Source organism: Cucurbita maxima, unplaced genomic scaffold, assembly GCF_002738345.1.
Source record: "Cucurbita maxima cultivar Rimu unplaced genomic scaffold, Cmax_1.0 Cma_Scf00090, whole genome shotgun sequence".
NCBI lineage: Eukaryota > Viridiplantae > Streptophyta > Magnoliopsida > Cucurbitales > Cucurbitaceae > Cucurbita > Cucurbita maxima.
Window position 1 is genome coordinate 203,613 of NW_019272106.1, and position 23,699 is coordinate 227,311.

Sequence of the window (23,699 nt, forward strand, 5' to 3'; positions counted from 1 at the left end):
CCCTTTCGGGACCAGCGTCCTTGTTGGCACACCACCTCGTGTCCACTCCCCTTTGGGGCTTTCAGCCTCCTTGCTAGCAGACCACCTCATATCAACTCCCCTTCGAGGCTTAGCCTCCTTGCTGGCACATCGCCCCGTGTCTGGCTTTGATATCATTTATAATGGTCTAAGTCCACCACCGATATATATATTATCCTGGGGTTGTTATAGTAAAAGAATTTTAACCTATTGTATATTATTATTTGATAATTATGGTAGATGATGAAGGTGATAAGAAAGGTGCCCAATTGATTGCCATTTTTGGTGCTAAATATAGTTAACAGTAAAAAAAAAAACAAATATGGTGAATTATGTTTCAAAATTTACATTTTTCTCATATTCTACTCTCATTCATGAGTAATCAAAATTTTCTCATTTTATTAATTTTATTTTTCTAAAAAAAAATTGTCTTAAATTTAGGAGATTTTAAGATTATTTTTTTAATAAAAATTTAGAGGTATTTTTTAGTAATCTTACCAATATTATTTTTAGTAATATAATGTAACGACCATAAATTTTTATATATTTATAATCGCTCGAACATCTCATGTTCATCTCTTAATGTGAAAATATAACTCTTAAATGAACATCATTTATAACATAAATTTTGAAAATATACCGAACAACTTCAAACTTTTAAGAAACACTGTCGGTCTTACGTATTTCAAAACATAATGTTGGAATTTAAAACAATAAAGACAATTATAAAATAAAATAATTTAAATGATGAAATGCAAATATCCTATTCTAACCTAAGACTAAAATTAAATATGCAACTATCCTAAGCACATGTTACAGTCTCTAGTCGTGGTGCCGTCGACATCCATACATGAGCTCCTTGCCTTTACTTGAAAAATGATATGACACACCGTCGGAGTATTTTGAAGAATACTCAGTAAGTGACCCCACTATAGTGGTCATGTTAATGCTAACACATGCAATTATGCTCTTATGACCTATCTCTAGCTCTAAGGGTAGCCTCCAGTCTCGGACTACTATGGATTTGTAGTACTTTCCTATACCCGACTCACACGTGTAAGTGTAAATCCCTAGGGGCTCGCACACTCCTTGGTATCCTCTCTGATCAAGCTAATCTGCAGTGACTTCCGGAAGTCAAGGAACCCGTGGTGTCATGCTCCTCATGAACACCTTGCTCGTCATACTATGCGTGTCCGCACTCATCATCTACGAGAAGTATCCTATGCTTATGAACATACAACAAATCTCTCTAAATTAATTTCATGTTAACATCTCTTCTGACAAAACTCTCTAGTCTCGTCTTTTTGTTACATTAAGTAACACAGGTTCGTTGGTAAATTATATTAACACCATCTACTTCTAATTGCCAACAACATACAAAGATTTTGATCAAAATCAAAGAACATCTTAACAAAGTTGATTTGGAAAATGTGCTTTCCATCTTTGATTTCATTCATCAATATAGATTTCACAGAAAATGAATTTCAAGAATTTTTAAAAGACAAAATTTGGAATATTCCTTTGAGTTGATAAAGAAGAAAATCAAAATTCTTCGTCAATATATCATTTTTATCCATAAAAAAATATTTTTTCTTTTATACTCCCTTAAAAAAAATTAAATTGTGTAGGTATGAATTTATGTTTTTTTAACACTTTTCATAAATATTATTACTATTATTCTTAATTTTGGCCCGTCCAGCTACACAAATATTGAAATTACAGAATCAATCTTCGATATGATATAATATTTGCGAATGAGTTGAATTGGATTTAAATTATGACCATGAACGGTAAAGAAATCTCGTGTGATCAGAAAAGTCGACTCGAGCGATAGAGAACAAAGGTGATCAAGTATTTACTTCAATTAACGGTGCTCTAATAAGTAGTATTAAACGTTTTCGTTATGAATGTATTAAAGTAAAAGATGATGATGGTAATTGTTATTAGATCATGTGTGAGTACACACTTGATTCTAATCGATTTGTACATCTTACGAGATGGGTAGCAAACAATAAATATGTTTCAAAATCAAAATTGGGATCTTTCCCAACTTCTTAATCAATTTAAAATATAATATTTTTTATTTTATAATTGCCTTCACAAAAATATTTTTCTTTTTAATTCCTAAAAAAATTACCTGGGTGGGAATTTATGTTTTTTTAACATATTCATAAATACATATATATATTTTAACTTTCGCGCCACACAAATATTGAAATAACATAATCAATCTTCACCAAGATATACGATGTTGCATCACATAATCAATCTTCAACAAGATATATGATATTTGCAAATGAGTTTAATTAGATTCAAATTATGACCCTGAATAGAGAAGAAATATTGAATAATCAAAAAATTCGACTCAAGACGTGAAACAAGAGTGAACAAGTATTTTTTCTTATGCTAACAGTGCTCCAATTAGTATTAAACGTTTTCGTTATGAAACTATTGAAGTCAAACGTGATCATGGTGATGGTTCTTAGATCCTACCCCGATACTAACTAAGTTTGTACATGATTATTCAAAGTTTAAAATGTAGTCTATAAGAATCCCAATGTTTCAAATGTTCCATCTATATTTATTACATGATACAAGGCTAAGAAAATTAAAAAATGTCAACAATAGAATAGAATTCAAACCGTGACAAATAGAGTTTATGTCCCCTGCTCACTCAAACATGACAACTTGTTGTAAACTTTATTATTTTTAATTTGATAAATTTGTAATAGTGAAATGGTCCAATGTTGAGGGAGATCGGGATTAAATCATGGTCACAAACAATCTTTTTCGGAGACTATAAATACCTCAAATTATTAGATAAAAATCACATTCGTGGAGGTATGAATTGAGATCTAAAATTGAAACATTTCCCTTAGAAATCCGAGCATCATCTTTGATATTTCTAAGTTTCATACAATTTTTGTAGTAGATTGATTCGAGTCATTCAATCAAACTTTGATCAAGTTCGATTGTGGAGTGACTCAATTTAGAACAAAATTCCAAATCTTGCTTCTATATATTCGATCGTAAGAGTTAGTCTGGTTCTAGCCTTATCTCTTGGTTGATCAGAATTTTTGTGTAGGAGGTGTTAATTTCTTTGATTCGAGGGTTCTTGTTTCAACAAAAGTTTCCATCGTTGTGATGATAATTATGGTTGACTTATCAATTTGGTATCAGAGCTTGCATTTGTCGCCGACTCTATAATTGATTTTATGTTTCATTTCTGCTATTGTTTATTTCTTTAAATCTGTCTATTTATTTTCTTATGGTCATTTCCACCATTCTTCGTCATCTTTTCACCTTGTTTTCGTTATCTTCGACCACATCTAGATCTTGTAAAAAAAAATACTTTTCATATTTGTTCTTAAGATTGTGATTATAAACCGTCCTTATTATTTATTTTTGAATATTTGTATGTTTATTTGAAGATTAAATTAAGGGTAAATAACTCCTAAATTTTTAGGAATTCTCTAAATAAGAAAATTAGATTGTTCTCAAAATCTTAACTACCTTTCAACTACCTTTCCTTTTTAATTCAGGTTTGGAATTCTATCCAAAATATAATATTTAGTGTGCCTTATTTGATTGTCTGATAAAATTAGATCGTGTCGATTATTTGTTTGTTCATTTTCTTGTTTTATTAGGTTGTTATTTCGTAATTAACTTATTTTGATTACCTTCAATAACTAACTAGCTTCTAGCTTTAATTTAGCCTTAATTTAGTCACTCTTTCAAATAGTGAACAGAAACAAATTTAGTCACTTCTCGAAATAACAGTTTGGAATTGATCAGAAAAATCGGTTCGAGCAGTGAGAACAAAGGTGATAAGTATTTTATTTTGCTAACAACTCTCCAATAAGTAGTATTAAACGTTCTTGTTACGAAACTATTAAAATCAAAGCTGATGATGGGGATTGTTCTTAGATCATGTGTGACACTAGTTCCTACCTCCATATCAAATTGCTTTGTACATAATTACTCTAAAATTTGCATGATTCGATAAAGGATCTTGAAAAAATTTTAAAAGGCAATCTCGATAACAGTAATACAAACACCATCTACTCGGAATGGCCCAACAACAACCATCCTGATCAAAATCTCGTGAAACTAATGGTTGATTTGGAAGATGCGTTTTCCATCTGGATTTCACTGACCAATCTTATATTTATATGATCGATTTCACTGAAAATGAACAAAAATTTCTAATGGCCCAACAACAATCATCCTGATCAAAATCTCGTGAAAAAAAAATTGTTTTATAATTCTTTAAAAAAAAATAAATTGTGTGTGTGTGAATTTATGTTTTTTTAACGATATTCATAGATAATATTATTGTTTTTCTTAATTTTGGCTAGTCTACGGGCACAAATATTGTAATCACATGATCCATCTCGTGTCATCATAAAAGTCAACTCTCGAAAGGTGGGAATAAAGGTGATCAAGTATTTTCTTTGGATTAGAAAGTATCACTATATACCACGTACCTTTAACCATACACAGATCTATCTAAACAACTCTAAAGCTCCATAGTTTGAGTTCACCATAACCATAGTCATGCAACACCGCTAATCTTCCTAATCGATCTCCTAAACTTTCAAATCAATAACTACTAAATCTTTTCCAAGGGTCTCCTATACTTTCAAGTTAATAACTACTAAATAATTATCCTAAAATTGCTCTAGGTTAATAACTTCTTTTTCTAAGTCAAACTCACACGCCACAAAGCTTTGTATGTCTAGTCGAACAAGACAATAAGAGAAATGAACTTGAGGTCAAAAGAAGACTTTGCAAGTGTATCATGAGTGTGAGAGTGAGTAGGACAGTTACAAGTCAAGATCAAAAACAATTATTGGTTGAAGCCAAGACTCCCCTCAAGCTCAAGAGTGTCGTGGGTGACACATCAATGAGGGTAGTTCTACCCGTCATGAAGCAAGAACAAAGCTCATTTTTCAAGGACTTGAGAGTCCTAAATGTGGACAAAAGATAAATAGAAGACACATCAAGTTGGGTGTCTTCCAAAGAACCATTTGCATTAGCGTGGTTACAAGCAAATAAATTGAGGTCAGATAAGACATGCGTCGACCAAGTGTCAAGTTGAGCACAATGCAAGTCCTTATGGGAGGACAACATTGCTACAGAGAGGCAGCCAAGTTCAAGTGGGGAAGAGCCCGAGTGATTACTCACCTAGTAGATGTGGCTCCAAGGAGCTAGCACACATGTATTCCTTGAGCCACCTATTGCCTAAGATAAGTGGCTTCACAAGAGTAACAAGACCAGTATTCGCTCAAGAATAGAGCATTAGGCTGGAAATAAAGGAAGAAGAGAATGAATCTACGAGATGACTGAGAGAAGCGTCAATGCAGCGATTGCCACATGAAGGTGGCTAGGTGAGGGTTGGCTGGGGTGGAGTGCCAACACGGGAAAGAAATATGTTAAAAGTTTTGATTTTGCTTATGTATTGATAAGACATCAATCATGTATATTGTATTTTAAGACTTTTTATTTACTATAGGTTACAATTACATAATAGTTAATTATGGTCATTAAGTATGAATGTTACAACTCTTGGAATGCCTTTAATAGTTTCATTTTGAGGCTATATAAAGTCATGTATGTTGTATGTGTAGACTTGGAAAATATAGTAAAAGAAGCATTTGTCCTCTTCTTTAGCCAATGGCTAAGTTTCTTTGCAATTCTATGTAGTTTAGGTTGCATGTAGAATCATTCAAGCTCAACATGATCAATCTTGCTTGTGGAGTGATTCGAATCTCAAGCAAGTGTTCTTGCCTTGAGATATTTGATCAACAAGAATCATTCAAGCTAGACATGATCGATCTTGCTTGTGGAGTGATTCGAATCTCAAACAATGTTCTTGCCTTAAGATATTCGATCAACAAGGTAATCTGAATCTTACTCCCCTTGTAGTGATTCCTTATCTTATCATGTATGGGGTGCCTGCTTCTGTATGGGGTGTGGCCACAACGAGGGAATGTTGTGGATTGGCTTGAGAGCCCCATCCTGAGGGGTGTGCCACTTTGTGCAACTCAGAGAATACAAGGGTTGAGGTCAAAGTGTTCACGTTTGGGGCACACTCCCCCTAGCTAAGATGAGGATGTCGATGCTAGTTAGTTTTGTCATGGTTTTTTTGGTGACTCTCAAGTCGAGTTCGAGAGAAAGGCAAGGGAGACCCCAAGTGGGATAGCCAACAACCATTGGACAAGTTATTTTGTCATGTTTATGTCACGAGTCTCAAAGACCGAGGGAAGGTCCAACAGTGGGAAAATTCATAAGTAGTGTAGTTTCCATATTCATTTTAAAACACGTCAATTTCCAACAAGTTAGTTAGCAATTAGTCTGAAGTTTGGGTGATCATCAAGAACGATGTCGATATTAAGTGGGGGAGATTGCCACAATTATGTCCCAAACAACTCATTGAGGACAATAACTAATTTAAGTGGGGAATAATGGTATGGTTTGTGACCCTCACATAGTGACAAAACAAAGCGATGACCCTCAAATGGCGCTCATCTAACTAAACAAGGGCCAAAATAGATGAGTACCATGATGTAGGATCATTTGTCAAAATCACTTCTACTCTAGGAAGATTGAAAATGCATAAAAAAAAAATGTGGCCTAAGCGAGCTATCCTATAATACATACGTGTGTCATTCAGATTATTCCAAGAATTACCCAATTCAGGAGGAAAAAAGTTAAGCACTAACCCTTCTCCTGTTTAGACATATGAGATCGTCAGAGGGAATCACATGACATATTCTTCCAACACTGATATGATGGTAGTTTATTTGGTGAAGAGTGAACTTAAATTGATTATAGCGGATGGCTTTTCCTCATCAAACATATTTCAAATTTAGACTCTGTGGTAGACACTTTAAAAACCTCGTTGAACCTTTTAAATTGAAATGATAATAAAAGAATATGATTAATTACAATATTGATGATTTAAATTTGAAAATTTGAAAATATTAAAATATTAAAATATTTTTCCACGTCAGCAAAAGGGATGGGGGTTGGAGGAACCAAACGTGGACACTGGATTGGAAGTGTGGCTCCATTTCAGGGGAAGAGAGAGAGAATAGAATATGGAATGCGATGCTCTTCTAAGCGCGAAACCGATGGAATGGAATTGGAAAACTGGCGATTCTGAGTGAATTTAGTGCGCAACAGCCGCTACACGCTACCCCTGTCCAGATTCATTCCTTCTTTAATTCCTTCCTTCTCTAATCCCTTCTTCTCTGGCTGCCTCATCACTCTTCTCTCCTCAGGGTATTATCTCCTTTTCTCTCTCTCCCATCGTTAATCTATTTATTGTTTCTTTGTTATTTGTTCTTCATACCACCACTCTTTGCAAATGTACGTTTCTTTATATGCCTGTTCCATTTGCTGGAACCTTTTTTTGCATGTCATTTGTTAATTTGGATCTTCCGTTTCAGTGTGTTTTGTCAGTTGATTGGGATGATTTTGAATCTGTCTCCTTAATGGATTAAAATCAAGTTATTCAATTGTCGTAGCTCTTACGAATCCATTAACATGGTAACTCAGAACAATGGTGGCTAATGGAGCTTATGAGCAATTATATTCTTGCCCATCGGCTTTGATTCCAGGCACTCTTCATTGTGCATTTCGCTTTATTCTCTTAGCTATATGATTTTTCCTTCCTCCGTAGCAAAGATCAAGGATCAAGGTTCCCACTAAGTTTTGAATAAGAATCCATCATTTAGCTGAAGAGTGAAATGCACAAGGAATTGTGGGTTGTACCACAACATTCTTCTGGTTGTGAAATTTTTCTTAGTTTTACCTTTGGATTATACAAAAATAATAGAAGGCAAGGTCCTAGTTTTAAAAAGATGGTTTTCTGACGTTTTAAGTCCACATTAAAGTTGAGGAACAAATAAAATGGAGTTGGAGATGGAAAAAGTGCAACAAACAATGTTACTTTGAATATCGATTATGGCCCATAAGAAGCCACATGTAACGACCCAAGTTCACTACTAGCAGATATTGTCCTCCTTGGTTTTCCTCCTTGGTCTTCCCTTCCTTTCACACTTCCCCTCAAGGTTTTTAGAATGCTTCTACTAGGGAAAGGTCTCCACACTCTTATAAAAAATGTTATGTTTTGTTCTCCTCTCGAACTGATGTAGGATCTCACAATCCACCCTCCTTTGGGGCCAACATCCTCACTAACACTCGTTTCCTTCTCCAATCGATGTGGGACCTCCAATTCACCCTTCACAGCCCAATGTCCTTGCTGGCACACTGTCTCATGTACACCCCCCTTCGGGGCTCAGCTTCCTATCTGGCACATCACCCTGTCTCTGGCTCTAATACCATTTGTAACGGTTCAAGCCCACCGTTAGCTGATATTGTCCTCTTTGGCCTTTCGCTCAAGGTTTTTAAAACGGGTCTGCTAGGGAGAGGTTTCCACACCCTTGTAAAGAATGTTTCGTTCTCCTTCCCAACCCATGTAGGATCTCACAACACATATCTCTTCATCACCCGCCAATGGTTTTATCTTCCTAATAGTAGAACTTATGAGTTGAAACAAAACCTTCTTAAAGTAACATAAGATAATAAAATTGACAAATGGGTCATTGGAGAACAGGCACTCGCATAGGTATAATATCCTCAAATAGCACACAAATATACAAATGAGCGTGTGAGGTTTGCAGAGTACAAAGCATTGGCTTTCCAACGTCCATAAGAAGATTGGGTGGGGGCGGGCAGCAATCCACTTCAGGAAAATGAGATTAATCAAAACAAAGAGTCGTGTATAAGACCTAGTCATGTTTATACACTGACTGCTTAGTGATTATAATTCATCGTGTTTTCCAACCATTTCACCTGTCAAAGAAGTACAATAACAGAAAAGAAAGTATGCATCGAGGACCAAGAAACAGACGTGCCTAGTGGGAGAAGAACTAAAGAAAAGTTCTGCTTCGTCATTTTCTGTGAGAAATATTTTTAAAAAAATTTTTATTATCTAAAAATATGCGTTTTTTGTTGTGAATGGCTAACTGATAAATCTAGCTTCTGTTTTGTTCCCCACCTGTATCCTCCCATCTAGAACTTACAACTTCTGATTCTTAAGGTAAAACATTCATTTCAACATCAATCAATATGGAACCTCTACTTTCATTTATAGGATTATAATATTAAGGATAGCTGTTTGTTTTCCCATATATCACAAGATAGTGTGAATCACTAGAATGTGACAGTAAAAAATATTGCAGTAATAAAAAACGAAAGTAGATCATGCACAAACAAATAGCAGCGTGCATTATGCATATATGAAAGTAGATCATACGGATATGATAGAGAGAATAGATTTTACCAGTTTCTTCTTCAAAGAAAAATGAGATCTTTCTTTGAGTTGAATGAAGAGAATCTGAACCATGAACACTATTTTTCTCTGAAACCAAGCCACGCATTGCCCTAATGCTATTAGGATGCAGAATAAGATTCATATAGAATTTCCATTCTAGCAAAACCTATGCTAAGTGAGGTTAAAGGAGAGTGAAAAAGAGAAACAATAGACTGACTTTACAGTCCATTTAATTGAGGTATAACCCAAGAAACCGTATTTTGGGGCTTCATACATATAAGGATTAAGTATCATGTGATTGTGGACACATAATGCGGATATAATCAGTTAGCTTTCCGAATCTAATCTAGTTTATAAAATGTTTTAGATGGTAAGATGTTATTGGACAAGGACATTACAATCAGATAACTTGGTGATCCCTTCTCACTCTGCACCCCTTACTGGCAAAGGCAGCTATAAGATTAAGAAGAGATGGGGTTTTCTGTTTTCTATTTCATTTTTGTGAAAAATGATGCCCCTTTATGTTGAATCTACACCCCTTACCATGGTCGGTGCCATTATGTCCTATAAGTTTGCTCGTGGTTATGAATTAACATATCTGGAGCGAGTGCAAACAAGCCTTACTGTTTCATGCATTAGGTACTTGAATCTGAACTTGTAGGGAGAGTGCTGGGTAGCAGTGTCGAGCAAGATGCATTTTTTGGTGTCATGGTGGGTCTGCTAGTTTCGAATATATGAATTTGTTTCTATTAGATAATACAATCAAAGTTACATTGCCAAATTCTGGGCACAATTTCTTTTCTCATGGCATTTTATCTATTAAAATTCATATTTATCATTTGCAATCAAGTTGTAGTAACTGAAGATTTTCTTCTGATTTATTTATTTATTTATTTATTTATTTTTATTTTTTTTGTTAACTACTTGTCATGTTACATGCGAAAATATTCAGGCTTAATTTTCGACCATTCTTGTAATTTTCTCATCATTTTTTTTATTTTTCTTATAACTCAGTCTTTTTGTTCAATTGTCATATGCTATAAAATTTACTTCTAAATTGTAGGCTGTAGCAATGAAGTGAAGGAATGAAAATGATCTTAAGTTGACAATGACTTAATAGTAGCGATCCCGATTTGATGATAGTACGAGTTCTAGATAAAGTATATTCTGCATAACTTATAACGTTGTAAAATGATCAATTGTAGAAATAGAAGATCATCACTCAAATGTCTGCTGTGGGAAATGGAAATAATATTTTCTGGCACAACTGTCCTGTCGGAAAGCCTGAAAGGGAGAAACTTCTCGACCAAAAAGGTTGTGTTGTCTGGATCACAGGCCTTAGTGGATCAGGTCTGTTCTCATTTCTGTATTACACATTAGTCATATAAGAATAAAATGTTGCATTTTTTTGTCCTGAACGTTGCTCATAGTATTGTCCTTTTTTATGGACTGACGTTTTGAAAGACATCATAAGCCATTATCTGTTGTTGTAGGGTGCTTTATTAGATTCCAGAGGAGATTAAGTGATGAATTGATTTAGTAGTGGCCTCACTATTTGTTACATTTGCCATTGGCTTGTATTTCTTAGCAGCACCATATATATATATATATATATGTACGAGGATGACAAACCAACTGATAAACGAAAGTAAAAGAGAGGGTCACTAGAAAGTAGGATCGCTCAAGACAAAGGGAGCCTAAAAAAAGGCAAAATGAAAATATATACAGAATGTTGCTCCAGTTAACAATTTAAAATAACATAATTACACACACACACAAAAAAAAAAAAAACGTCGTAGAGGACACCCGAAGTCACAGTCCAAAGATTTATCAATATCTTTGAAACTCCTATTTTTCTTGAGGCGCCTCCTGTCATAGAAGCCATTCTTTTGGTCTAAAAGGAGGATGGTCAACACCTCCTCCAGCATACTTTGACATCATTATTAGGAGTCAAACTAACACCAATTGTCTCAAGAAATCTAATGCAAAATTTTCTGACATAATGACATCTCCATGCAATATTATCTAGATCCTTAGATCCTTGATTATTCAAAACGCACAGCTAAGGCCTGAAACCAAAGATGAGGATCGCTGGACATAGTCCAAGGTGGTAACCTCCCCAAAGAAACCAACTAAGAGAAAAATCTGATTCGATTAAGGATTTTATTTTAGCCTCCTAGAGGTTAGCAGCCAAAAAGGAAGATTAAGGGATAGAGTATCCTGCTGGGTATATACATACAATCCAGAAGCTCAAAAGGATCAAGGATGAAAATCAAGGGGAGCAATCCTGCTGGATATATACATACATATGCATTGAACCTAACTTTCACTGGTTGACAATTTTATAGAAAAACATATGATATCCTATATGTATCGAACGAGTTGACATGCACTGCTAGCTCATTCACTTGAATTGAAAATCATTAGACTAGAGCATTTCCAAATTTGAAATCATAAAATCTGAACAGAAACATAGCATCCATTTCCAAAGTTTGAATTGGAAGAGGAGATGAAAATCATCACCATCACCGGTGATCGGAAGTAAAAGAAGAGTGCTATAATTGTACATACGCACAAAAGAAATCACGTTCATGTATTGCATTTCTTGAGTAGTCTAGAGATAGAATTTTCTGCATTATATCAGTAATGGCACAGAGTTCCTTAAGAATTTCCAAATATCTATAATAATTTAAAATGGCATATATATCAGGTTGTTAGAAATGGAACTACAGAGCATTCAATTTCTTTTTCCCTCTTAATATTCTAGATATCCCTGTTACCGACTCTTAAGGAACCAAATTGTCTATCTGTTAACATGAACTGGACTGTTATTTTGGTTCAATTTTTCACTTGCTTGGTGGCCTACTGATAAAAGACGAGATAAAAATATGTTTTTTTTGCAAAGCGACAAACCAGCACACATATAATCTTTAGTAAACTGTCTCCTACATTCTGTTTGAAATTTCTTAATTTGTTTTGTGGTTTTACGGTGCTTGATTCTAATCTTTGTGCCTTTCAGGTTCAAATCTTAGAGGGCTAGCTCTTTAATTTTCAATCTCTTTCTTATTTTTGTATAAATAATTTTTTTGTTACTCGTAAAAAAGATGACGTGAATGCAGATTCAAGGCAGAGTATATCATTTTAATAGTGTTATAAAACGCTTCCAATAAAAGGGTTGTGGGAGAAGCAATAAGGAAGGGTGGATGAAATAACAAATGTGTCTACATTTGGCAAATTTCTCACTTGAGGAAAAATAAACATTCTTATTAATGCTGTTCCTTCAAACATTTTTCTTCTACATATTTCTATTTTATCTTTCAGGGAAAAGCACTGTAGCTTGCTCATTGAGTAAAGAGCTTCATGCGAGAGGGAAGATTTCTTATGTGCTAGATGGAGACAACCTTCGACATGGACTAAACAAGGATCTTAGTTTTAGTGCTGAAGATCGTGTTGAAAATATTCGCAGAGTTGGTAAGTATGTTTCCTTTTGAAGTAGTATTCGAATTTGACTACAACATTCATCAGGATCTTTATTTCATTTAGATGAACCTAAAAACAACATCCACCATATAACTTGTCTAATTTTATATCATGTGATGAATTTTGAGCATCACAGTGCATATGTTTCTGTTGTAATTTGTCTCACTGAGTTGGTAGTTACTATTCCTTCGAAAGATTATTGTTTTATGAGAATATTTGTTGTAAGAGGAGGAGGTTAGTGTGAAGGAAACAAGGAAACTGTTAGAATGACTTGAATCTAGTACTTGAGACTAATAATGGTTTTGTAATTGGTTATAATTGGGTATCAAGGAGTCCTTTTATTATAGCTCATGGCATAATAAAACCTTGGAGAGCATCTCTAGACATCCCGAGTCTTCGTGCTCGAGAGTTTTGCTAAACCTGCCTTCAATTTTCATATAACACGCGGTTTTCTTGTTATTTACTACTAAAACGTGTTTATGCGTATTTCAGATATCTAATATCCTCTCCTTGTTTGGGTGTCCAACACAGGAGAAGTAGCAAGACTTTTTGCTGATGCTGGTTTAATATGCATTGCTAGTTTGATATCTCCATATAGAAGAGATAGGGATTTCTGCCGTGAATTATTGCCTGAGGCAAACTTTATTGAGGCAAGATTTTAGTAATGACTCAATCAGATATGTAAATATTGTTTGTTACTGAACATGGAATTCCCCTTTGTTCAGGTGTTCATGAACATGCCTCTAGAATTATGTGAGGCAAGAGATGCAAAGGGTCTTTACAAACTCGCCCGAGAGGGAAAGATCAAAGGTATACTTGAAGAATCCATTTCTTGTCTTGCTCCCTAAACCACTTGCAGATAGAAAAGAAAACGAACGATCACATTGCACTGTATTGCAGGTTTTACTGGGATCGACGACCTGTACGAACCGCCTCTGAACTGCGAGGTAACAATATCATAAACCATACATGCTTTATTTCTGTAGTAATATCAAGTCCAATATAGCTTTATAAACCTTGTACCTGATGCTCTTCCAGATTGAATTAAGGCAAAACGATGGAGTTTGCCCGACCCCGTGCGCCATGGCAAAGCAGATAGTGGCGTACTTGGAGGAAAAAGGATTTCTTGAAGCTTAGTTGCAACCGTTGCCTCAGCCACCTGTTGGGTACGTCGAATGGTTCGATGTCTGATGGGGAATATGTTTAAAGAATAGACTGATAGGTAATAAGTACATAATATAAGATGTAATTTTAGAAAAAAATGTAAATCTGATATCTCTGGAAAGAAGTATTATAATAGAGATAGATGATGTTGGTTTTATGAAATTGCTCACTTATTCAATCAGTGATATTGGGAATGCTTCTGACTTGTCTTAGGTTGGACCAAACTGAAAATTTAGTGTCATAATTCATTATTTATTTGGAAATTTGTTTGTAACTACTGAACAGGGAATAGTGAAAACTGAGAATGGGAGACAAGCTCTGCAGATGCAATGTTAATATGTATTGGGCTACTACTGTGAGTGGCAGGCCTATGCGTAGTGCAGCGGAAAAAATATGTCCTTTGTGTCAAATTGATGATATAAATGTGTTTTGTGATAAGTATGTCTTTGATGGACACTCAAGGAAGAAGTCTCATGAAGACCGGAAGTGAAGGGAATTTGAGTTTTTCAAATTTAGGTTACATTCGAAGGAATTGGGGATAACTCCAAAGTCCTTCTGTAGAGTCTCTCGTCCTAAATTAACAGATTTTTTAATTTTGTGGCATTGAAAGGAGAAGATTGCATGAAGTAGTTGGGGGCTAAGGAGCTCTCTATTGGGTTGCCTAATAACCTAGAATCTCCTGAAAAATGGGGAAGAAGGCAATGGCATGGCGGTTTAAACAGAACTGGACACGCCAACCCACTTGGTTTTTCATCAAATTAGGTTTTTTATCAGATTAGACTGGTTCCAGAAGCTAGACTTCAAAGATGGATGTACCAAAGAAAAATTAGAGAAATTATGATAATGAAAGTTCGAGATCGAAGGTCCCAAACGTCAAAGTCAAGTAAGTAGTCATCTTGGACTATTCTTAAGAAATACCGGTAGAAATCACTTAGAATTCAATATGGATTCTTACCGGTAGAAATTACTTAGAATTTAATATGAATTCTTACCAGTAGAATAATGTAAAATAACAATAATGCCCCTACATTAAAATACATTCTGGAATCCATAGATTCATTGGACAAACTAATATTTTTTAAGATTCCTTTGAGATTTTTTAAGCCCAAACACCTTCCAAATGACCCAATATTTTAAATAAAAGTCTATGTGTAATAGCATAAAAGTTTACCTAATATTTCAAGAAGATTGGATCAAATTTAGAACCTAAGCGAATTTAGGGGTATAAGTTAAGATTTGAGGAAAAGTACAAGACTACCCCTAATGACCATCTAGCCAAGACCCGTGATCTTTTTAGAATGTTCAAGAGCATGTTATGATATTTATGATATTTTAAATGACTTATGCATGGTATACTTATGATCTTTATAGGGCTTAATAAAGTAAGTCAAGACTTATGCCATTGGAGCAAGAACTTAAGAACCCAAGAAACTAAGAAGAGAGCTGTAAAGACAAAAACCAAGAAAAAGTACACACACAATCCCTAGGTCCACTAAGACAAGAAAAATGTTAGGTATCACTCAAGAATAAAGGACCAAGATCCTAAGACTCAGAAATCCCACGGTACAGTAGGTGCATGACTTAGACTACATTGCTTAGAATTTAAGAAGCTTTGGATGTAGATTTTCATATGACATCGCTTGGAACGTATGAAGCAAGTTTCAGACTATGCTGCATGGAATATATGAAGCCTTGGGTGTAGGTATTCAGACTATGTTAATTGAAATTTATAAAGGCTTGGGCATAGTTTTTTAGACTCGTTGCTTGGAACGTGTGCGCCTTGGATACAAGTTTCAGACTGCACTGCTTAGAATTAAGAAGCTATGGGTGTAGGATTCAAATTGTATCATAGGGAACACATGAAGTCCCAGATGCAACTTTAGACTACATTGCTTAGAACACATGAAACCTTTTGACGTAGGTTTAGACTACGTCGCTTGGAACGCATAAAGACTTGGACCCAGGTTGTCACGTTCATGCCTTGTACCATAAACGTTTGGAGGTGTCTTAAGAAATAATAATAATAATAAATAAATAAATAAATAAATAAAACTCTATAACATCTAAGGGATAATAAATATTTTTGAATGCCGATAGAAAATATGATGAGTCCTAATTTTATGAAAGCATTCTGCCGCCATTCTTTTCGCCTCTGGTTTTCGAAAACTTGTCGATACAACAACGCAACACTGCTTGTTCTTGGCAACTTCAGCGGTCGTAAACCAAATAGAAAACCGAAACTCCATTGACAATCTGAAATTCCACCAAACCCCTCTTTAGCAAATGGATATTGCTTTCAAATCTTCGAGGTTTCTTCCCCTCAACAAGATACACACTACGCGCATCGTTTCCCCACGTCCTTGTACCATTTCCGTCTTCCAATCCAAGCGCTTTGCTCCGATTGCCGCCCTTACAGCCTCCCCTGCTGCTGGATTGTCCGAAACATTCAACAAACTGAGAGAGCAGGGCAAGGTAAATGTCTCTTTGTACTGTTGATGGAATTGATTACGGAGAGCCATTAGATAGAAAATTAAAAGTATTAGAAACTGATTGGTTCTATCTGCTACTTCGTTTGTGGTCTGATGGGATTTTTTCATTGATCAACGTTGTTCTTACTGCATGCATGTTTTAAAGGTCGCATTGATCCCCTACATCACTGCTGGTGATCCTGATCTTTCAACCACGGCGGAGGCATTGAAGGTGCTTTCCACTTGTGGATCAGATATAATTGAACTTGGGGTTCCATATTCGGATCCCTTGGCAGATGGTCTGTTATACAGGTTTTTTTTCCTTTCTTTTTTTCCTTCCATTTCTCCATTTTTAATCTATTGTTCCTTATTCAGCTGTTTTATGAATGTTTTTCTGTAGGCTGCAGCCACTCGGGCCTTGGCTAGGGAGACAAACTTTAATGCAATCATTTCTATGCTGAAGGGGGTAAAATTGTTGTAAATAATATCAGCTTCTTTTCCACTTCCACTTCCACTTTTTGCTCTTAGATTATTTGATGCAATTGAATGAATAGCCTAAACTTATTTCGTTAGCTATTTCTAGAATGACTTGCAGTATGCAGATCTGTTATTAAGTGTAGCAACGAAATCATTTAGATGATAATGCATTTAAACAGGCTCTAAACTTTTGTACTCAATTTGTTAGGAAACTGGGAGTTTACATGTTTTTTATTTTTTGCACATGGCATCTTCAAATCAAATGTCTATGGAAATATGTTACCAGTTCTATGTGGTTCAGTCCTTTAGCCTTTCATTCATGAAACTGAGTTTAACATGTTTCAATTTGTTTTTGGCGGGTCTGGTAATTCCTGAACTATCTTGTCCAGTTTGCCTTTTTTCGTATTACAACCCTATTCTTAAACGTGGCATTGAGAACTTCATGATGACAATTAGAGATGCTGGTGTACGAGGTAATTCCTAAATTTCCAGATTTGATATTTGGAACAATTCCTTGTTTCGTATGGGACGTTTAGTGTACGGGTTCAATGTCTTAAGCATGGAAGTGTAGTGGAGGGTCAAAACTTGTGTTTAGGTGCGGTTTTATAGGAAGCTAAAATTGAGGCAAACATGTGTGTAGGTTTCATGAGCCCAAGTCTAGGAAAACTATGTTTAGGGGTCAAGTTTTAGTAGTCTAGAAATTAGGACCATGAATTTAGGAAAATTGTGTTTGGGGTATATGTTTTAGAAGCTAGAGAATATGAAATGCAATGTGAGTTTTGGTTAGAGTTGTAACAGCCCAAGCTCAAGCCCACCGCTAGCAGATATTGTCCGCTTTGGCCCATTACGTATCGCTCCGTTAGCCTCACAGTTTTAAAACGTGTCTATTAGGGAGAGGTTTCCACACCCTTATTAGGAATTTTTCGTTCCCCTCTCTAACCGATGTGAGGTCTCACAATCCACCCTTCTTGATGGCCCAGCGGCCTCGTTGGCTAGCTCTGATACCATTTGTAACAGCTTAACCTCATCGCTAGTAGATATTTTCTGCTTTGGCCCGTTACGTATCGCTCTTAGCCTCACGGTTTTAAAATGCGTCTGTTAAGGAGAGGTTTCCACACTCTTATAAGGAATGTTTCGTTCCCCTCTCTAACTGATGTGGGATCTTACAAGAGTACTAGTTGATTTAAGGATGGGAAAACAAAGGAAGAGAGAGAAAGAAGGGAAAATGAGGGGTTGGGGTTTGGGGGGACAAAAGGAGCGTTACGTTGAGGAAAGGAGGGAGAAGCGGGGATGGGTAACTATTTATGAAGTTTTGGGCATTCAAGTTTAGGGTCAGGTTACTGGTTGGGTTGCAGCGGCCTGAGCAAGAGGCTTCTACTCAAGCCTGTTCCCGTCAACATGTGTTGGACTTAAACTCATTCTAAGCTCAACCCCCTCTATGAGCAATAAATGGGCAAACACGTTGGAACATTATATGTGTCTATTTCGATTCACCATTAATCATTGAACTATAGTCAATCAGCTACATGATTGTTATTCAAGAGCCTATAATATAACGGTTGAAAAGAATATGTCAATACTCCTAATATTAGGTGGGTAGGGATGTTTGAATTCTTTATAAAATGGGAATATTGCATTTAAAGCTGTACAGAGTATTGCATGAGTTGTTAGTATATTATTACGTGTTGCCAAACAAGCATGACTCAATGGATAAATTATCATCCCAAAGGTCGATGGTTCAACCCCCACCCTAACAATCGTTGAACTTAAAATATATATTTATGTGTTAAGTATAGAATCTTAACTTAGATTTTCTTGGTTTACAAAGTTCTATGGAAAATGTGTAACCTTTCTCAACCTTGGGTTTTCTGAACATGTTTGTGGTCATATTGCACTTTCTTGCAGGGCTTGTTGTTCCAGATGTTCCTCTTGAGGAGACTGCAGTTTTGAGAGAGGAAGCTGTGAACTGGTGATATTTTTTCTCATAATGGTTTTATAGATTTTGTAAATCATTTTCTAGGTTTTTTGGTTTTGATATTTATGTAGTAGGACTTAAACGAGCTTTCATAAAGCAATACTAAACAAAAGGTCCCTTGAGCGCCGAGCCAAGCCTTTTCCGCCCGCTTTCCATCTCGCGTTTCCCTGCTTGAGACCATTTTTTATTAGCCCAGTCATGAACCACCCTGGTTAGAGCCATGGTTAACTACTTTACTTACTTGGGGTTCTTTCTCGTAAGTGGTATACCTACACGCTTCATTGTTTTCCAAGAAGATTAGATCATTAAAAAAAGGAAGTTTGCTGGGGTGTACTTTTTGCTTCATTTCAAAGGATATTTTATCAAGCCAAGAGAGAGATGGGGACTCTCTTCTCTAGACCTCTGGAACATTGCCTAGCGTATGAAACATTCCCTGGTTCTTGATAACTGCTTCATTGGAGTGGTAAAGATTAATTTTATTATAGTTAAATTACAAATTTAGACTTTGACATTTATGTCTATTTGGTCCTCGAACTTTTACAATTACAAATTTAGTCCTTAAACTTCTGAATTTTTTAAAATTCTTGGATCTACTTGACACAAAATCAAAAGTTTACGGTTTCATTAGACATTAAATTGGAATATATATATAAATAGAGAGAGAGAGAGAATAGATGTGACACCCGAGTAAAGGAGGAATACATGAATGAACCGAGACCACATTTGAATGAGAGTGATCCTGATGATAGAATTCTTGAGAAAAATTTAAAAGAATAAAAGTTACTATCTATACGAGCAAGTAGCGGCTCAATCATAGGACCTCAAAGTGAAGCGTGCTTTACTTGAAACAATTCTAGTTGGGTGACCTCCTAGGAATTTTCCTAAGAAGCATGTGAATGAGAACAAAACATGCTTAAAGGACCCGTGTTGGTTTGTGGGAATAGTAGTATTCACTCTTTAAAACGACAAACAGGTAATGTGGTCATGTCGTAGGGGATATAGGGGGAATGCTAGAGCAATAAGGTATCGAATCCATATTTCAAGTCTTTATCTGAATCTTGGGCATAGGGCAATGAATTTTTAAAAATTTTGTATTTTCAAGGACTTATTGGGAGCGGAAATGAGAATAAGCTTTGTTAATCACATGAATGATTAGCTGCTAATGCAGAAAACAGTTGCCTTGAATGCTAGAAATTAATTATATGAATCGATCGTTCAACTATACTAACCTGCATCCTTTTTCTATTGTCTCTAGGAGTAGAACCAACTTAATAAGGAAACTTATAGCCAATCCCTTGACTCATTCTTGTTATATTCACTTTTTCTATAAGATAATCGCTCGTTTAACCTTGAGTTGATTGCTTGTTCTTATTTATTTTATGTTGTTCTTTTACATTGCTAAAGGTACTCTTAACTACACCAACCACGCCAAAGGATAGGATGAAAAACATCGTTGAAGCTTCAGAAGGATTTGTATATCTTGTAAGGCCTTTTCTGTTTTCTATGTATTTATATGCTCTAACTTTTGATTTTTTGTCATCTCATTGGTGCCTCGGTGCCATTCATAAAAAGATGAAATTTAGTAAGTTTCTTTCTTTTTTGGATTTAATATTTAAAAATTAACTCAATTCCACTCATATTTCTATAACAAAATCTGAAGAAGGGTGTTCATATTGAAGTTCTTTCTTCCAATTATTTTGCCAGTATTATGGCTGCATATCTAGTGTGTTCCAAGATTCATTTTCAGAATGATATTAACAATGTGGGTGCCTGTGAGACTTATCCTTTGTCATATTCCTACAAAGTGACATGCTAGAAAGTTGAGAAAGTTTAGACATCCAAGCTCGACCCTTATTTGTACAAGATCATTACCGAAGTTGTAGCTAAAAGACTTGAAAAGTTTCTTCCAAACTCGATATTCAATTTCGAAAACCTTTCATTGGGGAGAACAAATCATTGATGGGAGTATATTGTTTTGGCTGTCTTCACATACAAACAGAAATATAGATAGCCCAGAAAGAAAGAGCAAGGATTTTGACGAAAAAAATAATCATCTTTGTTGAGGATGGCTGGGAGAGAGTTCCAAATTGGTTAATTAAGGGATGATCATGGGTTTATAAATAAGGAATACATCTCCATTGGTACGAGGCCTTTTGGGGAAACTAAAAGTAAAGTCATGAGAGCTTATCTCAAAGTAGACAAAACCATACCATTGTGGAGAGTCGTGATTCCTAACATAGTATAAGAGTCATGCTCTTAACTTTGTCATGTCAATAGAATCCTCAAATGTCGAACAAAGAAGTTGTGAGACTTGAAAGTGTAGTCAAAAGTGACTCAAGTGTCGAACAAAGAATGTACTTTGTTCGAGGACTCCAGAGAAGGGAGTCAAGCCTTGATTAAGGGGAGGCTGTTCAAGGGCTCCATAGGCCTCAAGGGATGCTCTATAGTGTACTTTGTTTGAGGGGAGTATTCTTGAGGATTGTTGGAAGGGATTCCACATTGGCTAATCAAGGGATGAGCATGAGTTTATAAATAAGGAATACATCTCCATTGGTATGAGGCCTTTTGGAGAAACCAAAAGCAAAACTATGAGAGCTTATGATCAAAGTGGACAATATCATGCCATTATGGATGGTTGTGATCCTAATAGTCTCAATCTCCTTATGAATTAACGTTTCATTGTCAAATTAGAATTCCATTGTCATCTGTCTGGCTTGCAATATGAAATCTGTTGTCGTTCAAACTATTAGGTGAGCTCTGTTGGAGTTACCGGTGCCCGCACATCAGTAAGTGGTAGAGTTCAATCTCTCCTTGAGGAAATTAAAGAGGTATGTCTGCTTAATAATGAATCTATGAAACGTGGTAGCCAATGGATGATTGCCTGATTAATCAGTGTCTCCGATTGCCTTCTCTTTAAGCTTCATATCTGAATTATTATACCTCAGAAGATCCAATGAAACATGACATTTTCTATGAGGTTGGATAATATGTGAAGACATTTATGGATTCTATTAAGGGTTTTTCTTTAATAATATGTAATTTCTCCTTCTCCTCAAAATCCTGAGTTGATGCTCCACATCCATATCATGAGTAGTTAAAGCAAGTGAATGATTTGAAATTTGAGTTATTACTTCGTGCCTGCAGACCTGCTAATCGACGGTTAGAATCATATCCTTCGAGGGCACCTAGTTTAAAGAGGTTCTTTCTTACATCAACTTGTAGTGGAAAAAATAGAAAAAAGAATGGGAGATAGCTTTGCTTCTCTTTCCCTCCTCAATAATTTAATCACATCCACATAAATACAATGATTTTTCAGTTCTAACCAGGGCTTCAACCTTGCTATCCCTCTTAAAAAGAAGAGTTAAAGAAGAGTAGACCCTTCGAAGCAGACTCCACTTTAACTGCAGCAACTTCTGCAAAGAGTCTCAAGTTAAACACTAGGTTCAAATGAAAACGTGGAACACAATGAGTTATGAAATATAACCCAAGAAATTTTAGATAGTGACTTAAAATAACTCTTCCTTAAAACGCCAATAATAACAAATGAGTTATTAATAAAAATAATATTTATATATAACATTTCAAGACTCTACTCATACAAAGTTTAGATGAAGTCTAACACATGGACCATTATAGAGTTTGAACTTGAAATTGATGTAAAAAAATTGAATTGATTGGTGACATCAACCTAAGCTAATCAGGTGAGTGACCTTACTGTTGGAGTTAACAAATTGATTGAGGTATGATGGTGAATGCCCTGTGCTCATGCATGTACCATTTTACCATTTTGATTATGTGATGCTTTTATGCTCTTTTGTATTGTCATGTGATGTATGTCATGTATGTGATATCTATTACACTATATTAGGAATGAAATGAAATGTCATATATAAATTTTTACGTCTTACCATGTGAAGTTATGTGATGGATTACATGATGTTTATCATGTATACAAGATGCATATATGAAATATGTTAGGGAGGAAAGGAGAAAGGAAATGAAATAAATGTTATGTTATGAATGAAAAGTATGGGACCTCGTGCATGTATGTATGTCGTGTGCATCGAGATACTTCTCCGTTATGTTACGCTAGTACGGACACGTACCTTCAATATTTATGTTCGCCATAATATCTTGTGGGTCTTTCCTTTTTTAGGCCATCTAGTGACGTGTAATGTGTTGTGCTCGACCAAGTCAGACCTGGGGGATATGTATACGAGCTTGCCTGATGGAACCATGTGCGTGTATGTGGGTCGTGTGTGGAGAAGTTTCATGCATCCAACCCTTTCCGAAACTGGAAAGAGCCTAAGGTCATGTGACAATTTTAAAAGATAGATCTCAGTCATTTATTGTGTGTGATTGCAACCACGTGTTACCCTTATATATTTCATATTTTTCATATTTTTCAGATAAAGGTAAAACATATGTGAATAACGGTGAACACTATAAAGTCCATGGAAGTCGAGATAAGTCATGACAGGGCAATAGAATATATTAAATTTCATTTAGTAGTTGATAGGTATTTTTAATGCAATTTATTTTATATTCAAAGAATATGTTATCTTTATTTTTTGTTTTGAATTAAATATACAATTCCATGACATTATATTTTTAAATTTCCAGGTAAGAAAATTATGGGCCTCACATCTTCATCCTCATCTTGGCTTACCTTATTCCATATGTTGTAGGTGGATGGTGAACAATGATATTATACTCAAGTTGTTGGGTTTTATGTCCTAAAACTCATAGTGGGTAACCAAAACACATATTCTAT

General features: G+C 35.5%; 1 protein-coding gene and 1 pseudogene across 4 annotated transcripts; both read left to right on the forward strand.

The window, feature by feature from the left end:
* The first annotated feature begins 7,103 nt into the window (after positions 1-7,103).
* On the forward strand, positions 7,104-14,268 carry LOC111472843 (adenylyl-sulfate kinase 3-like). 4 transcript variants are annotated; one of them, XM_023118451.1, is made up of 8 exons: positions 7,134-7,305; positions 10,001-10,072; positions 10,567-10,711; positions 12,683-12,832; positions 13,373-13,491; positions 13,567-13,651; positions 13,742-13,788; positions 13,880-14,268. In XM_023118451.1, the coding sequence occupies exons 3-8, from the start codon at positions 10,588-10,590 to the stop codon at positions 13,976-13,978; spliced, it is 624 nt and encodes a 207-aa protein (XP_022974219.1). In that variant the 5' UTR covers positions 7,134-7,305; positions 10,001-10,072; positions 10,567-10,587; the 3' UTR covers positions 13,979-14,268. The 4 variants fall into 4 exon arrangements, with proteins under 4 accessions (XP_022974217.1, XP_022974219.1, XP_022974218.1 ...); XM_023118449.1 differs by lacking the exon at positions 10,001-10,072 and having other exon boundaries at positions 7,104-7,305; XM_023118450.1 differs by lacking the exon at positions 10,001-10,072 and having other exon boundaries at positions 7,134-7,322; positions 10,560-10,711.
* Positions 14,269-16,109: 1,841 nt separating this feature from the next.
* On the forward strand, positions 16,110-21,745 carry LOC111472842 (annotated as a pseudogene).
* The last annotated feature ends 1,954 nt before the right edge of the window (positions 21,746-23,699 follow it).

Bases quoted from the DNA above. Each gene is read 5' to 3' on its own strand.
- LOC111472843 (XM_023118449.1), top strand. From the start codon at position 10,588: ATGTCTGCTGTGGGAAATGGAAATAATATTTTCTGGCACAACTGTCCT. The intron at 10,712-12,682 runs GTCTGTTCTCAT...TTTATCTTTCAG, and splicing joins CACAGGCCTTAGTGGATCAG to GGAAAAGCACTGTAGCTTGC. The intron at 13,652-13,741 runs GTATACTTGAAG...ACTGTATTGCAG, and splicing joins CCGAGAGGGAAAGATCAAAG to GTTTTACTGGGATCGACGAC.